At 32.8% G+C, this 12002-nt stretch overlaps 1 protein-coding gene across 1 annotated transcript in view; it reads right to left on the reverse strand.

Annotated features, from left to right (window-relative positions):
• Positions 1-909: 909 nt before the first annotated feature.
• LOC111064632 (thyrostimulin alpha-2 subunit) overlaps positions 910-12002 on the reverse strand; it is a 91877-nt gene continuing 80784 nt past the window's right edge. The window contains exons 3-4 of the mRNA XM_039428856.1: positions 4185-4360; positions 910-1923 (exon numbers count right to left, since the gene is read on the reverse strand). Coding sequence (XP_039284790.1) covers positions 1831-1923; positions 4185-4360 — 269 coding nt within the window. The 3' untranslated portion in view covers positions 910-1830. The remainder of the gene's footprint in view (positions 1924-4184; positions 4361-12002) is intronic.

Raw genomic sequence — 12002 nt, forward strand, 5'->3', positions numbered from 1 at the left:
GCTTAAGTGAGGAGACACGCAGAGAGACGGCCATCTGAGTGCGTTGCAACATTCGATAACCTGGGACGTAATTTTCCTCAGTCTGTCTGCATACGTCCGTCTGTTGCTGTATGCGTTGACCTTGAGGGATGAAGAAGCTCTATGTGCTAATTAAGCTTATAATTATGCACTAGAATATGAATTGAGTATCAATCCATCTTATAAGTTATGCTGTACCTACATTAATATGTTAGGTATCAAATTTTCCAAAAGAGTACTAAATATTCGACCGTCATAGCACACGATTACTGGTGTTTTGACAAGCATTCAGTGTGCTCTGCATGGAAAATATGCATCTATCAATAGGATTTGAAAAAATACCTTAATTCTTGCCTTGAAATTGATTTCTTGTATTTTTCCGTGGAGTATAGTAGCTAGCTATTAATATCCATCATCAGTACTCTCTCGCTCTCAAGATTTGAATCTTCTAAAGGCCGTTTGCACAGTACAAGCTCAAAACACAGCACCTAGAATAGATTCTACATTCTATTCTATTCTACATTCCTTGGCTCAAACTGAATGGAATCTGCCTGTGGCTAGTGGCTCAAACTCAAATCGAACCACATTTTAACAAAGGAGACTTCATATATGATATAATACAGTTTGAAATGAAATTTCAAATTTCAAATGTGCACTGATCAAACAGCAATATTCTCTTTTATAATGTTATTAAGTTTTGTACTGTTCTCTATTATGTACATTTGACTGTAAGTAGCAATATTATTATAAGTCAATAGCTTTGAAGATTTCACTAAGCATAATCACCAACCAATTTACGCAATCGTGTGATAATTCCATTTATCAAATATTATCTGTCAAGGGTTGAAGAAACTGTGTATATGGTACCAGTCAACAAAGATCGAACAACACATACCAATGAGAACAATTCTACTTTATTTACAAATAGAAATATTTACATCATCAGTATGATAATTTACATCAAAAAATAGAATATATGATATCGAAAAATTCAATGGTAACATAATTCCTTTGTATATGAATTAATACTTTTCGGGGAGGGAGAAAAATATATGGTGGAAGTAGTCTAATAATTATCGAACAATAGAAATGTAAATTCTCCCATCTGTAACATCTGTAGGAACTTATTATCATAAGCGATAAGCTGCTTTTGTTTGATATTTTCTAAGGATAATAATTTATAAAAAAAATATCATTTTCTGTTTCAACACTTTAACAGCAAAATGAGGCATAATCTTGATTGGGGAAATTGAAAGGAATAACGATAATAATTTCAACAGGATAAATCAACTCATTGCAAGTTATATTTTAATTTCAAAAGTAGGCTCACATAATAAATCATAGAAATATTATTATTCAAATTTTTCCTAATATGCCATTAATTATGAGAATGGAACTTCAATTCTTAGGAATAGGTAACTCATATTGTTATTCCAAAATTAATAATGATTATTATTTATATTTATAACACTGATAATATTATATAGTGAATAGACACTGACTTTTATCTCTATTTTAACAGAGGTATTAAATCAGGCGATATAATTTGAATTGACAATTACAATTCAAATCTTCGTTGTTCTTCATGAATGAGGCCATCGGAAAACATCAAGAATCATGATTCGATATTGTCAGTTTAGGGATGATTGATTGAGGAGGCTACAAATAATTTGTATGGGATTTGCTTATTCTGGTGTACAATTGAGTACAAATTAATACTGCCAAATTCCAAATCAATTTGTTGAATATATATCAAAGTACTGTATTTTATAATAATAATTTCCTTTTATATCGATGATCAGTTGACAATCCTTATTCTTTTTTACAATGGTAACAGGAACAACTCCGAGCTGACTTGAAGACCAGGTCTTTAGTGCCGTCTAGACAGAGAACTCGGACCTCAATCTGCAACAAAACAGTGGAAAATTTGAAAATAAAGTTGAATAAGTTTAGTCCAGTTATTGATTTCGAATTGGACTGAATAATCAATGATTGTGCACCACAAGTCTCACCTTTAACGATTCGAATAGTAGCTATAACCACAGTATACAAAACAATAAGTGTTCTTTACTCCGTGCTATAACTGTAGTACAATAGTATTACTACAAGCTACTAGTCATTCACTAATTATAGTATTTAGAAGTACTGCAAGTTACAATCTTACATTTCACCCCCTCAACTCACCAACATCATAAACCTCAATTTATTGTTAAGCTTCAGTAGGTTTCTCGAAAGTGAATATATTTTTGGATTCCCTTCAATCATAGAAACTGATGAAAAGTACCCATGAATGAATTCTCTATGAGAGGTTACTAACTAGTGAAAATAAGTTCAATGATGGATTGTCCTATAGACCCTTACCCAATGCAGTTTGATTAATGATTTAGATGGAAGTTTCAATTATTTATTTCAATCTAGGAATCGATGAAATACTAACAGTTTTGATGTGACCCTATAATAATCATACAAGAGATGTATCAATAAAAACAATAGAAAAACATGAAATATCCTTTAATTTAGAACATTTTAAACTTTAAATCATAAATAAATGTTTGCTTTCTCTATGTAATGATATTGCTCATAAAATAATATCATGTCGGTTTTATGATGTCAATTATTCATGTTGAACCACGAATTTCTTTGGAGTCAGGTGTTATGAGTCTGGATAGGCCTGGTGTTATGGCCAACCTCATTAGAGTTTGTAGAGGGATATTCAGTGAATAGAGGAAATTTAATCCAATATTTATTGCGATCGTTAGCGTAACCAGGACGATCATAACATGAAAGATGGTAAGATGACTTGCTGCCGAGATGAAATACACTCATACTATAAATCTCATCCTCAAGGTACTTTGTGATTATGAGGAGAGGAGTCGTTTGATTCTTTTAGATTCATTTAGGAGGGGACTGAAAATAATTATGAAATGTTTATGTAACAATGTTTTTTCAGATTTCTTCCGAGACATTTGATATCAATAAACAGTTGCAATCAATTCGAAAATGTTATTCTTTAATACGAAATTAGATCATTTTTTCAAGCTCCATTATGTCAATACTCTACCAGCTCACTTGATACTATTATTATCGAACGAGCGTTAGCCAGTTCCCACTTTTGACTTACTGAAGGCCAAAGTCGTTGTCCGTCTGTGTGTATGTTCTACAATAACTTTAGCAAGAATTGATGAATCAGCTTCAAATTTTGAACACTTTTTTGAACCTTTTTACAGGTCAAGTTCGTTGGACAATAAAATTGACTCACTCCTTCGTCATTTTTCAGGATATGAGAATAACATTGAAAGTGCATAAGAAAAAAATTGTTATTTCCATTCATTCATAACATCAGCTGATGCTATTTATGAGCTTTCACACGCGCTGACAAACATGATTCCAGCTGGTTAATATTAGATGTTGAAGTGACAGAGTAATTTTTTATTTCAAATAGGATTCTCAATGTAACTCACTGTCAAATGATTCTTGTAAGAGAAATTTTTAGCTGTTTTCATATTTTTCATCAACATATAATTATGTAAAATTAAAAGTTGCAGGTTTCAAATATTACAATACTACAGGTCTTGAGCGAGTTCTTCAACCCAAGGGGTCACTAGTTTTGTAAGAATAGAATAATAAATCTAGTTCTATTCGCTCTTACTATTCTCACTATATATTTTCCCTCAATTTTATTTGTTTAATCTAGTAATTATTTAGCATTATATTGGAGGGTTGAGTGTAAGAGAGGGCCGGCTGCACCCTAACTCCGCCCTCCTAGGTAAAAAATAAAGGCAGCGATTCTATTCTATATTCAAGTAAGATGGAGCCGCTTGAATAATCTAATATTCCATAAATATGTGTGAGTTCGACCCTATTTTTGTATGAAGGAAAATCAAGTCGAAACTAGAAATTCGTTCCGTTCGTTTATTAAATGAGATCGGAGCGGTAAGGTAAGGGCGCTCGCATAGGGACGAGCTAGAGACCGAGGTTGAGATAGAGATAACTTACCTCAATGTAACTGAGGTAAATGTATTTTGTTACATTGAGGTAGCTCTATCTCACACTCGACCACTCACCTCTTCCTCTACCTTCTCAATATGGAAGCACCTTTAGAGTGATAACAAATTAACGAATGATAACAGAGATGAACTACTGAGATAGCATAATCAGGAACGTACATCTTCGGTGTCCATGATGTTGCAGCACTGGCCGATGGAGGTGACCGCCTGGTGTGGGTTGGTGAGCACAGTCTCCAGGGTGGACGGCACCGACCACGATTCGCAGAAGCCGCGACACGCGTTCGTCGTGATCGGAAACTCCACGCAGTCCGGGATGCTGATCGTCCTTGTGTGACCTGCTCAACACAACACAAACATAATTATTACAATCAACGAATTCGTCTCAATTACTTTAATATTTAATCTTCTTCTTCTTCTTTGAGTACTTTCTCCATTGCGGAGGTTGGCTATCACCATGGCAATTCTCACCTATGGTGAGAATCACGTTATAATGGCAGTTTTTGATTAGCAATGGTATTGCTATCCTTGTCTATCATTCAACAAAACAGATAGCACTATCTCTTTTTTGCGTTGTTCTGGCGTCTTCTAACAATGTAGAACTAGTAATTAATTTACAGAATATTTCATCTAAATAATTGAAATTCATTATGAAAAAAATAGTTTCTTGTTCAATAAGAATATGTATTTGATTACTTTAAACGAGAATGAACTGTTAGTCTAATATTACATCAATAAGCCTCTATCAGCTGAAACTGTCCAGCCCTAGAACCATCACATGACAACCATCCCTCACCCATCCAACCAATACAAACCCACAAACCTGTTATAGAATAAATTGTATAAATATTGCAATTTATATTAACTCATGTTATTTTAATTATCCACTGCATACTGCTGAATATTATTGAAAGTTGATTACTCTGATCTCTTTCAGCCTACTCCATTTTATTAATCAATGATTTGATCTTACTTACCTGTTTAATTATTCTACTTTATCAATTTTCAGTTTTTTTCTCAAATCTTCATATAATTTAAAACTTTTACAATATTTCCATTTACAAATTAATCCTAGTTGAATTAATGAAATTACCGTTTTGGTAGAGAGTTAGTGGGGAGGATATTATGAATATTCTTTCCAAAGAATGGACATTGATATGTCCAAAGCTCCGCCAATTTATGTAGATGCATAACAATATTATCTATAGCTATTACCAATTGCTTTTTTCATATCATATGCAGTTCAAAAATCATTTTCTTAGTCTATATTATGTAAATTCATCTATAATTTTGCTGTATTGTAAGCTATTGTATATGAGTGTAAAAGCCAGTATATATTGCAATCTACACAAATAAAGTACTCAATCAATCAATCAGCTACCATCTATAGAAGGCATTGACAAGACAGAGGATCGGCAACATTGTTCTGCTATCTTTCTCTTTCTCCACTGTCATTAGAACGTGGACCTCAATATAGTTCACCACCGCTCTAAAAAGGGCATGTGTTGTCCAATAAAATGCTTCCCTCAGGTTTCTCAACCAAGACATTCTTCTCCGTCCCACCATAGAGTTAAGATACTGTTTATTGTGTCTGGTCCCACGATATAAGCGCTTACCAACTATTCTACCTTTGATTGAGAAGTGCAGGTTCATGTACTTGGGTCATCTCATAATGTGTCCAAAGTATGCCAAATTTAATGTTGAATAATTGAAGCCTATACCACAGAAGAAGCAGAAGAATAAAAAACTTGTTTGAGTGTAACAGAGGAAGGAAACACAGTCATAGGTAGTTCTTTACTCAAGGTTCACTTGAAGATTTATTTATTTAATTATTCAGAATTACACAACTTACAGAAAAGTAAGACAGGCTTATAAGCCCAAAACGGTTCAATTCTAATTAATACAACAGTCCAAATGTAGCTAGATTATGTGTCACTAATTGACATACAGATTTAACAGATTTGTCCTAATTTATTGCACGATTTCAATGTACTATGTAAATGACCAGCTCATACCATCTTTATGGTGCTATTTTTTGAACTTATTATTTACATAGTACAATAAATTCGTACAATAAATTAGGCCTAATCTCCTAGTAAAAATCTAGAGTGAATAACTACCTAAGTGTCTCCTTTTTCTGGAACATTTATATAAATTTTAACTTCTACTAATCATAGTATAACCTATGCTATTCTATTCTCTTTGATTGCACATAACATCCAACTGCACGACTCAAACATTGAAGGCCTTATGCGCCTTCCATGTTCATCGCTAATCTACAATTACAAGAATGTATTGGTCCTGTTAATTATAATGTGTCTCATTCCGCCTGGTTCAAATCAACAGCGGATCAATCTCCGTTCAAACCGAGATGGTGTGCATACGGGTCCAAGTATCATTCCAATATTCTTATAATAGAATATTGCATTGCAAAAATCGAAGTTCGAAGAGTGTTTAGGGAACTCAACAATTTTGATATTATTCTGCTGATATATAACACAGGCAAAAAGTAAATTCGTATGGCTTTTGTTGGTGGGGAGTCCCTTGCGGGAAGGTCCCACCGCCTGAATATATAATTTAAGCCGTCAATGGGCCTTACGACTGTCATACTTCAGCCGGGACCGACGGTTTAACGTGCCCATCCGATAACATGGGAGTGATCTGGTTAAAAAACTTTTGAACATACAGGCAATGTTCAATAAATACAAGATCGAATAATACTGCTACTGATTTCAGATGAATGCATAAAAATTCTTCTGTGAACAAATCTATAACAAGAGTCTATAATTCCCAAAATTAGTGACTAAGTGAATCTTTAGTTACTATGAAATAGCTCATCACTTTTTCAAGTTTTGATTCAATAATCATGTATGTAAACGATAATAAAATGGCAATGTCAGGGAGTGCAAACATGTTTTTTAAAAAATCTTCATAAGAAACTCAAGCAATAAGTGGTTGCAGAGAACACAAATTATGTAACCCTTCCCAATAAACCAATAAGTTACAATGTTGCGCCAGATTTTTCAGTTGAGCTTGGAGGCAAAAGCTTTTCCATCCGGGAAATATGTAATGAGATTTAAATGCCCACCAAGATGAAAGCTGGTAAGGGAACGTAGTAATTTTTGTCATCGAGGGTATCCTAACTCGATTTCTCTGGAATTTATGATAAAATTGGCGAACTTTATTCATTTCAGAGTCCGGCGCAAAAATAGCTCCTCTGAAAGAATTGTTGCAACGGAAAACTCAATTGCCTCCGGTAACTAGGATTCTCCCTCTCTCTCCAACCCATTGTCTTTCTTCAACAAGAATAGATACACAGTTCTTTGTTTCATATTATGGTCTCATAACCAACTCATTCCTTTTCCCTCAAGAAGTAAAATATTTCTCAAGAAGTTCCTCATTTAATTTCCTGTTTTGTTACTAGAAGATTAGTTTTATAATATGAACTGTGAAATATTCAGAGATGAACTCTTATTCTTGATGAATATTCCATTACAGAATATATCAATCTCTATGCGAAACGAGCAATTTATAGTTCACCTCGAACGATGATAACATCAAATATAGTTGGGAAAAAAACTTTTGAAAATCTTGTACATTTTTAAACAGTATTCGCACTCCTGAGCTTAGTCACTAATGATTCTCAAACAATGAATAGAACTGATAATTCGGGATTTTTTCGAAAATTTCCCAATTCAAAACTTCCATTTTAATAGGATGATAAATAGTATGAATGGATATCATAACAGTTTTGTGCTGCTAAGTTTTTCAATCACAGTTTTGTGATGTTGTTTCCGTGCCTGTAAGTTTGCTTATAAATGAATAAATCAGAAAATTGAATTTCAATTATGATTTTCATCGTTCAGTCCAGTAATAAGAGTTTCAAAAGTAAACATTCAACTATCTAGACCGAAAAATATTCTTTCCACATGGAAGATAGCCGCTGAGTCTCACTTGCAAATTGGCAGTAATATTACTGGAATGCTCTAAATAAAGTAAGGCTGGAATGCTTACAGGATTGAAAAATGGCAAGATCGAAATATCAAAACGTTATGGGGCTGCACATTCTCGCCAGATTAGTGAACGAGTGTTTGGGATAACGTGACAATAAAGAAATATCATGAGGAGGACAAAAGTAATAGAAATATTTTTTTCTACATGTTACAATATTTTAGAAAAGAATCCTTCATCCATACATCTAATATTAAAAATATGATAATCATAATGATGAGCTTAGATAAACACATTTCAAGTTTTCAGAGTGGATAAATACAGGATGGATTTGCTTTCCTCGGTTTCATTCATGAAACTACACAAACTTGTATTGATCATATTTTTCTCAAGACTAATAATAATGATATAAATGAACAATCTTTTGGTAATGTATTAAAAACATCAATTACAGATCACTTTTCGACTACTTTACACATCCATCTATCAAATAACAGACAGGCGAAACAAAAAAGTAGCTTTCCTATAATTGACTATGCACTACCGACTAAACGCATCGAAGACGAGGACTGGGGGTTCTTGTACTCTAATGATGACGTCGGTATTGATTCATTGACGGAATTGTTTGTGGAGAGACTTAGGTGTCATATAGAGAATTCTACAAAGATGAAATCTATTCCACATAAAAAACGAGCCTTAAAGCCTTGGATTACACCGGGTCTTATCAAGTCAATAAATGTAAGGGATTCAATGAAATTAAAACTAATTAAACAGCCATATAACACTTTATTAAAAAACAAGTTTAAAGATTATAGTAATAAGTTGAATGAATTGATCAATGTCACTAAAACAAATTATTATAAAAATAAATTAGAGGAACACAAAAACAATAGTAATAAGTTATGGAATGTTATGAGGGAAATTATTGGTAAAAATGCTGACAAAGGAAATAATATAAAAATTGACCCCAATAAATTAAACAATTTTTTCGCAAATGTAGGTAGAGAATATGCTAGTAAAATTCCGGCTATAAATGTAGATTGTGATGAAATTTACAACGACCACTTCCCATTAATAACGAACATTTTACCCTGAATCCTGTTACGAGTGATGAGATTAAATGTATTATAAAAAATTGAAGAATTCAGCAAGCCCCGGACTAGACCATATCAATAATATTACAATAAAGAAAATATCTACTTGGATTGCAGAACCTTTATGTTTCATCATTAATAAATGCTTTGAGGCTGGTAAATTCCCGATTTGCTTCAAGACAGCCAGAATTAAACCGCTTTTCAAGTCAGGTAACGTTGATCTTCCGGAGAATTATAGACCCATAAGTTTAATCAGTAATCTAGCAAAAATAATGGAGAAAGCAATCAAAACTAGATTGATGGGTTTTATAAACAATCACAACATAATTCATAAGGATCAATATGGCTTCCAAAGTAACAAAAATACTGAGGATGCTCTGGCCGCCTTTACAAATGAAGTTTCTGAAGCCATGTCTTCCAATAACAACAAATGCCTAGCTATAATGATTGACCTGGCAAAAGCCTATGATACCATAACCCACAATAAATAACTAAAAAAATTGGAGAGATACGGGATTAGAGGACTCCACCTTGAATTATTTAAGAATTATTTAAGTGATCGGACACAATTAATATCTGATAACAACAGTTACAAATCAAACACTAAAAAACTTAACGACTTTGGATTACCACAAGGTACCGTCTTGTCCCCGATTTTATTTTTACTCTATATCAACGACATCTTTAAACTAAATATTGATAGTTCGAAAATAATTTCCTTTGCTGACGATACGGCTGTAATAGTTAAGGACCGCTCATGGTTAGAGACGTACTCGAGAGCAGAAAGAGTAATATCCATGGTTAAACAATGGCTTGATATTAATACATTGAGTATAAATACATCAAAAACTAAATATATTACATTTTCTCCTACAATAGTTGGTCAACCAAATGATGTGAATGCTATGAATTTAAAAATACATACAAATTGCGATTTTGAAAAATGGAAGGATTGTGCATGCCCTAAACTAAAAAATGAAAAATCTATAAAGTATCTGGGCATCATGGTTGATTGTAACCTTAAATGGGAGCCTCATATAGAATATATTTGTAAACGCTTAAAATTTATTTCCTTTATCTTTTATAAAGTCCGTAAAATATTAGACATTAAATTACTTAGGGTCCTTTACTTTGCCTATGTTCAATCGGTGCTGCAATATGGGTTAGTGGTATGGGGAGGAGCGTATGATGTTTTCATGAATAAAATTTTTACATTTCAAAAAATGATAATAAAAGCAATTCTTGATAAGCCAAGGGCTTTTTCTAGTAGTGAAACATTTGCCGAATTTAAAGTTTATGACAGTACGTCAAATTTATATAAAGAAACTTCTCTATTATGCATGGATGAGGAAGGAGGAATTTACAGTGAATAATAACGTTTCTATGTATAACGTGAGAGTTACATCTCATAACATTTATAATATTAACTATTCAGATTTGACAATAGTGCGAAGACAATTGGGGTATCTTAGCTCAAAAATAATAAATATAATGCCAAATGCATTGTCAGAATATCTTTCTAATAGGGGTAGACAGAGGATGGAACAGATAAATAAGTGGGTGATACAAAAATTTTTCTTCGACATCAGTCAAATATTATAATTACTAGACTAGTAATTTATTGTTAACTTCGATTTTTTTGTAGCTTTGATTATTAGTAAATAAATTTTTTATATTGTCTAACAGCTGATACTCTCACTCAGCGGTCAGGGTTTTGCCCTTGCTGGGTGGTGCCATGTAATTTTAATTTATTTGTAAAATAGCATAATATATTATTATAATCTAGAATATTTCTTTTGTAAGTTTTTTATTTTGTATTTTGTTTTTATGGGCAATAAAGATGTTAAAAAAAAAATAATAATTAATACACAGATTATTTCATCTTAATCATAAAAATTCATTATGAAAAAAATAGCTTCTTTTTTCTTTCTCGAAGAAGAAGAAGAAGAAAAAGAAGAAGAAGAAGAAGAAGAAGAAGAAGAAGAGAAGAAGAAGAAGAAGAAAGTAGCACCATAGAGAAATGATAGTACCTATTGTATAACTTAGGGTGCGTACAGATTTACGCACCGCGAACATGGGCAATTCACTTTCAATTAGCTGATTATATCTGTATTTTTACAGAAACGGTAAGATACAGATATACAAAGCTTGGAATCAGCTGATTAAAAGTAAATTGCTCATGTTCGCGGCGCGTATATCTGTACGCACCTATGCTATTCTATTCTCTATGCTTGCACATAACAGTCAAGTGCACGATTCTAAACATTAAGGTCATAATACACCACCCACGTTTATCGCTAATCTATGAAAACATGGATGTTAGGTTGTGTTTAATGTGTTTCATTCAGGATAGCAGATCTATCCTCGTTAAACCAATATGGTGCATGCGGGTCCAAATATAATTTTCATTCATATCATGAAATACTGCTATGATAATATCGAAGTTCGAAAATTTAGGAGAAACAATGAATTTTAACAATGCAGATTATCCTTCATTTGATCATCTTGTATCATCCCAATTATCTTGTATTATCCTAATTATCTTATATTTATCGATACAAGACAAAAAACACGTCTACTGATCTGATAAAAAACTAGAAGATTTTAGATAAATGCATGAAAATTCTTCTGTGAACAAATCTATAACAAGAGCCTATGATTCCCAAAATTAGTGACCAAGAGAATCTTTAGTCGAAATAATCCATCACTTTTTCAAGTTCTGATTCAATAATAATGTATGTGAACGATGGTGAAATGGCAATGTCAGAGAGTACCAACATGTTTCAAAAAATCCTCAATAAGAAACTCAAGCAATAAGTGGTTGCAGAGAACACAAATTATGTAACCCTTCCCAATAAACCAATAAGTTACAATGTTGCGCCAGATTTTTCAGTTGAGCTTGGAGGCAAAAGCTTTTCCATCCGGGAAATATGTA

The sequence above is a fragment of the Nilaparvata lugens genome, chromosome 5 (assembly GCF_014356525.2).
Source record: "Nilaparvata lugens isolate BPH chromosome 5, ASM1435652v1, whole genome shotgun sequence".
Classification (NCBI taxonomy): Eukaryota; Metazoa; Arthropoda; class Insecta; order Hemiptera; family Delphacidae; genus Nilaparvata; species Nilaparvata lugens.